The 6,000-nt window shown below is 51.7% G+C and overlaps 1 protein-coding gene across 1 annotated transcript in view; it reads right to left on the bottom strand.

The window, feature by feature from the left end:
* Positions 1–281: 281 nt before the first annotated feature.
* PODXL2 (podocalyxin like 2) overlaps positions 282–6,000 on the bottom strand; it is a 29,744-nt gene continuing 24,025 nt past the window's right edge. The window contains exons 5-8 of the mRNA XM_075158891.1: positions 4,959–5,115; positions 3,281–3,342; positions 1,398–1,577; positions 282–1,046 (exon numbers count right to left, since the gene is read on the bottom strand). Coding sequence (XP_075014992.1) covers positions 837–1,046; positions 1,398–1,577; positions 3,281–3,342; positions 4,959–5,115 — 609 coding nt within the window. The 3' untranslated portion in view covers positions 282–836. The remainder of the gene's footprint in view (positions 1,047–1,397; positions 1,578–3,280; positions 3,343–4,958; positions 5,116–6,000) is intronic.

The following is a 6,000-nucleotide window of genomic DNA, read 5'->3' as shown; positions in this document are numbered from 1 at the left end:
CCTGCTAGTCTAAAACTGAAACTTAAGACAAGGGATACTTTGCTGCTGATTTCACAGGCTGTTGCGTGTGCAACTCTCTAACCTAAAGCAAATTTCCAGCTAAGATGCTGCACCATGGCACCGAATTCTCTGCAATCAGTCAAGCAAGGGTAAAGTGCTCAAACTTTGCAAACTCAGCTTGGAGTTGAAAAAGGGAGCGGGGCTGTTTGTGGTTCGAGGCGGGAAGTGAGATAACAGCGGGATGTTTTCCCCAGATGTAAACATCAGCCCATCTAATTAGCAGCTGAATGCTAGAGCACTAAAAAAAAAAACTCTCCTCACACGTGGAAGGCAAACTCTGCCCAGGACATCGACCGAGTACATTGGCTCCCCTCCATCCAGAATGCGCAGGTTTTACTGCACCTGCAGGGACGGAACATGATCTCAAGGTCAGGATCCGGCTGCCGTAGCTCCCAAAGTGAATTTACTCCCCAAAGCTGGACTCTTGGTAACAGACTTAGCCTGACTGCCTTGCTTCTCAAGCCCAGACACTCTCAGCCACTACCAGAGAGCTACAGTAAGTGCATTTAAAGGTGATGAAAGCATTGGTGCTACTGATAGGAATACACACAAAGAGACCTACACACCCACCCCTCCCGCTTCCCTCTGTTCAGTGATCCTCCTGGCTCCAAGCCTCAGACGCAGGCTCAGGACTTCTATTGGGGAAACTTGCCCAAAGACTGGACCTGTCCCAAGCCTTTAAGAAGTTCCTGAGAAGCCATCTGATTCCATGGTCCACCAGTCAAGACAGGAGAGAGACAAGTGCATTTAAGGGGGTAGTTCCCTCCTTTCTTTTTCTAAAGATGCGTGTCTTCCTCAAACACATCCACATCCTCGCTCGCCTGCTTATTGATCAGGACATCCCAGCTGTCGGGGCCATTGATGGTGTTCCCACCGTTCACGCTTGGCTTCTTCTCCTGCATTTCTGACTGGCTGTCACTGGCTACATCCAAGGTGGGGTTGTCATGGCAGCCGTTCTCAACAAAGCGCAGCTCCTCGCCGTGTGACTGCAAAGGACGAGAGGAACACAAATGGAGACAAAGGAGGACAGGTCTTTATGCTGCTGAGAAGCACAATCAGACCAGGCTGAAAGGGTCACCGAGGACTTTGCAGGGTCAGTAGGAAAAGGTAAATTTACTCCTAGCCCAGCCTTCGCAGTGGAAACGAGCTGTCCTGACCACAGCAAGAGACAGGTTTGCATCTCCCTCACGCCTGAATGGGCTCCCTTGCTGCTCCAGCAGTGTATCCAGCTATGCCAGTAAGTGGACAGGGGAAAACAATCTCCCTCTTAACTTTCCAATCCCCTCCCTCCCAAGGACTAAGCGTCTAGCCACCTTCTCCACCTGTCCAGTGCTCACCATGTTCTTCATCTTGGGCAGGCGTCTCTGCCAGCAGTTGTATATGAGCCCCAATACAATGATGATGGCACAGATGGAGCCGATGATCACCAGTACTACAAAGAGTTTCCCATAATCGCTGCGAGTCTGGTTGGGGTGCGACTGGCAGCTTGTGGTGGTTGAGTAGTTCTGGATGCCAATCTGGAAGGAAGAAAGGGGTACACTAAATCCCCCGGCCTGCAGTCAGGTGGGATCCTGTTCAGACTTTCCAGGGTCCAAGTACAGGACCATTACTGTGGGCAGAACTAAAAGCCAGGGTTGGGTAGTCAGGATGTACACTGTCTTACATGACTAGAAGGCACATCACTAAATTTAACACCATCTCCCATGAAGGCTGACACATCAGCAAATGACAGTAAGCACAATCTTATCTGGATCACCTGCACAAGGATCACACCTATGTGCAAGACAAGGAGGCTTTCATGGGAGAAACTGCCCAAGATTATGCATCCCCAAGACAAACTATGGACCACTGATGGGCACTGAGGCTTTGGTGACCGTTTGACAGAGAACGTAACCATAATAAATAGGTTTCCATTAAAGCTCTGGTCCTGAGAGAGCATAGTGGTCTTTCCAAGATCTTGAAAGTGGTCAGCTGCCTGCTGATCCAAAAAGCTTAGGAATAGCTGCCCTAGAAATGGGCCCCCAGTGGTTGTCAGCAAACAAAGCCCAACGTCGGTCCCAGTGACCTGGCAGATTTCAAACACCTTATGTATCAATTCAATAGTAAGTATGACGGGTGTAAGAGAATATCCTCCCTCCTCCTCCCAAGCTCGTGCTAGCGCAAGGTCAGTGCAATGAGCAGCGTTTCATTATTGATAGAGCCGGGGAGTCGGAGGCAGGTGGCGAGGCTGCTCTGGTAGGATGCACGTTAACATAGGGTCGCAGTTGCACAAAGAGGTCAAACCTTGCACCAATGCAAATCCTTCTTTCTGGACAGTTCTAGCTGCTGATATTTCAGTCACACAATTTCTACAGGGTTGGCTTTTCGCACTTTCTCTGGTGTAAGCCAATCAATACAGCACTGAGCACTTAATTTGCTTTGTCTAACTGCACCAGTTTGTTAGATCAGGGAAAAACCTGAGAGCAGCCAGCCAGCAAGGCAGTGGCCCAACTGTGCTGCTAAAGTCAGCAGAATTACTCCAGTAGTTTAAAAAACTAAGCAGAATCAGGCCCTCAGTGCCTACATATCTCATAGGCCTAAGGGGCAAAGTCAGAGATCATGGGACTAATTTGCCCTCATCCCTACCTTCTTCCAAGCTGTCCAGGGTTAGAGGGGAATACGTGAGGGCTAGAGGCAGCTGGCAGTGGAGTCTGGCATCCGTTGCCTCTGGTCCTCTGCCTGCCCTTGCGTAGGCAGTTGTCTAAGAGAGTGAAAGGCAGACCCTGGGATTGCAGGAAGGTATATGAACGTGTCCCATCTAGTACAGGCACCTCTCCCACCTCCTTCAGCAAAGCCTGAGCAGCCAACGTATGTAAATCAGCTGTAGGGTGAGCAGGGCCAAATCTGGGGCTCTGAAGCACCCGCATCGCCACAGGCAATAGTGTAGAAGGGATGAGACCAAGTATCCCAACAAAATGAATGTGTGAAAAGCAGCTTCACAACCAAGCTAGAAAAGCAAGGAGGGAATAACCCACAGTTACTGTCTTAATGGGAGCAGACATTTGATGGCCTGGCAACTACCAGAGAGGGGAGAAGGGAGTTTGCCAAGTGTCTGACTCATCTGTTTGCCTGCTGTGGGTTCAGCACTCAGTTAGACTAAGATATGGTCCCAGTTTTCAAGGTGCTTATTTTAATTGTATAGCTAGTCTTAACAAATGGATGCAGGCAGACAGGCTCTTACCTCAGCTAAGCTCCTCTTAATATCCCCCAGTGCCATGAGAACATCTTTTGTAGGGATGACGCCTGTGAAGAAGGAGAGGGAGAGATCAGCGCTGCTCTCAGCTCAGCTTAGCTCAGATAGATGTACTCATCACTGTGAAATCCCCAACAGAATAGAGGCAGGGGAACACACATTTTTGTTCATTGGTACTTTATGTTAGGAGGCTGAAAGAGTGCAAGGACCACAGCCAAGGGTACCTCCAAATGTTCTTTAAAGGAGGGGGAAAAATCCAGAAATGTACTGATACCGGAGGCACCTAGGTGCCCTTCCCACAGCCACAGAAGCTCTCAGGATCTGTGTCTGCTCTGGGAGCAAGCAGCAACACCCAAAAAGTGGAGGCAGGTGCCTCTACTGGCTGATCCAGCCTTCCTGTCCAACACAACTTGATCCTGAGCTGCAGCACTCAAGATGTTCCCAACAGAGCTCCATGCTCACCTATCACAACCTTTAGCAGGTGTGTTTTGCTCTGCAGGACACCCTGGCAAGGTGGTGTGCCTGGCACCACAGCAGAGGCTGCACGAGACGTGCTGTAAAAGCTCCAATCCCAGCAGGAGACAGCTTCAGCCAGGGAGCCACCAGCCCACACTGAGCCACCCCTTCCTGGCACCCTCCTTCCCTAACAGCCCCCAGGATGCTCTCCAAGCCAGGAGAACAGGAGCAGTCAGGGAGGATTCAGAGGCCGAGGCCCATTTCTCCCTTCACTTGCACAGCAGTAAAAAGAGGAACTGAACAAAAGCTTGATTATTCAGAGCGGAAAATACTTTGGTTCCTGAAGTTGCTGAAGTCAGGGATATCTTCCAGCCTGGCTGTGCTTCTGGAGTTCAGACCTGTTTTCTTCTCCAGGAAGGGGGATGTCCCCTCTCATGATGGCATGAAGGTTTTAGTTTAGAAGACCAAATGCTCACCAAAGCCTTTTCACTGGCACATGCTCCAGCCCAAGGGCTTGGGAGAGATGCAATGATTTAAGGCATTGATACAGCAAATACCACTTAAATGTTAGCTCCATTTTCCTATCACTGTGGGGCATTTTAGAATACTTTTGGTTTTTTTTTTTCACATAGGCCATAATGTCAACATTAGAGGCCTCCGTCACTAAGCAGGCAGCAGAAGCAGTACAGGAAAAGCAACCCCCTACCAAAAGGGGATTAAAGAGATGGTAAAATGTTCCAGCCCAGCCCACCTTTCACTGTCAGCTTTTGTTTCTTTGGGGATGCAGGGGAGGCACCGTCAGGACTGGCCCAGTTCGGACAAGACTTAAGAAGTGTTAAGAAGTGAACTAAGAGCAGGCTGTCACGTCCTGCCGTTGCAGTGGTCTGCCCATGGAGGAGAATATATAAGCACCGGGGTAAAGCTGACAGATGCTCGAGTGAAGGCAATCCAGGGAGGGAGCAAAGCAGGAGGCAAAGCACAGAAGATGGAGCTTCGTGCAAGCAGTGAGGGACAAACCAGAAGGCAGATGTGGGAAAAAAAAGGGTCTTATGTCCTCAGTCGCCCTCCATCCCTCAAGTCCAGTGGGAACTGGTGGGATTGAAATGGACTGGAGAGCAAAAGCTCCTTCCAACATGGCTAAGCACCTCCAAGTGAGAGCCCCTTAAATACACCCCCCCATCACGGGAAGGCTCCTTCTCCCAGCACTTACCCTGTTCCCCTGCCAGTGTCATTAGCAAGTGCTTGTCGTTCTCATTGGGTTTGCTCAGAGAGATCAGCCAGCGGTCCTGCGGTCCATCCGCCTGTCTGGAGAAGGCATCCTCCACCAGTGCCAACAGCTGGGGACCCCTCTCCAGCCGAAACTCCTCCTGCCACAGGAAAGGGACCTGGGTGAGTGCATGGAAGGAACAGGGCAGATGTAGCACTGCAGGGCTGGCACGGTTGTGTGGCTGAGACCCCCGAGGTCTCAGCCCAGAAGTGTGCCCAGAAGGCAGCAATGCTAAACCTGGTGCAACGCTCCCCCGCACATCCCCAGTGCCCCAGGCTGGACCCACATACACCTCCTGACACACCAACCCTCCTCCTCGGCTCCTGCAGCTGCCATAGGCCCCATACCATGCCAAGCCCAGCTCCCCCGGCACACAGGGATCCCAAAGCGACGCTATCGTGCACGACAAGAAGGAAGCAGCCAGGCTGTTCCCCGCAGCCAGCGCTGGGGCAGCGGGTGCCGCTCAGCCTGACATGCTCCAGCCATCCCTGGGCGGGCTCCTTTGCCGCTTTCTCACTCCTGTGTTTCTATTCTTATCTCCGGTTGCCATGCCAACCTGAAGGCCACACAGATGATTAATAAAATGGAGAGCTCTTGTTGCCATGGCAATTGGAAGCGCTCAGGGCAGGCACAGGCCTGTACCGAAAATGGCCTAATTGCAAAAGACACCGATGACTGGGGCCTGAATCACAAGGGCCTGTCAGTGCCTCCTCTCATCAGGTTACGGGTTTCGGCACGGGGAGGCAGGATGCAGCGCCAGGACGCGGCGCCACGCTGCTCAGCTGCGGCTCCGGCTCTCGGCCCCGCTGCCAGCCTGCGGCTCTGTTTTGGGGATGCGGAGGAAGAGGGAGCAGCTTAGCCCAAGAGCAGGAGGAGGGCAGAGGTGCAGAGGTGAGATGTTTCTAGTGATGGGGAAAACAGAGGTTGCAGAGCACTGAAAAATTCTCCGTGGTGGAGAAAAGGAAGCTATGGAAGAGCCTGAACA

The sequence above is a fragment of the Calonectris borealis genome, chromosome 10, assembly GCF_964195595.1.
Source record: "Calonectris borealis chromosome 10, bCalBor7.hap1.2, whole genome shotgun sequence".
In the NCBI taxonomy this organism is placed as follows: Eukaryota; Metazoa; Chordata; class Aves; order Procellariiformes; family Procellariidae; genus Calonectris; species Calonectris borealis.
The sequence above is the reverse complement of the archived record's forward strand: the minus strand, read 5'-3'. Positions and strand labels throughout refer to the sequence as shown.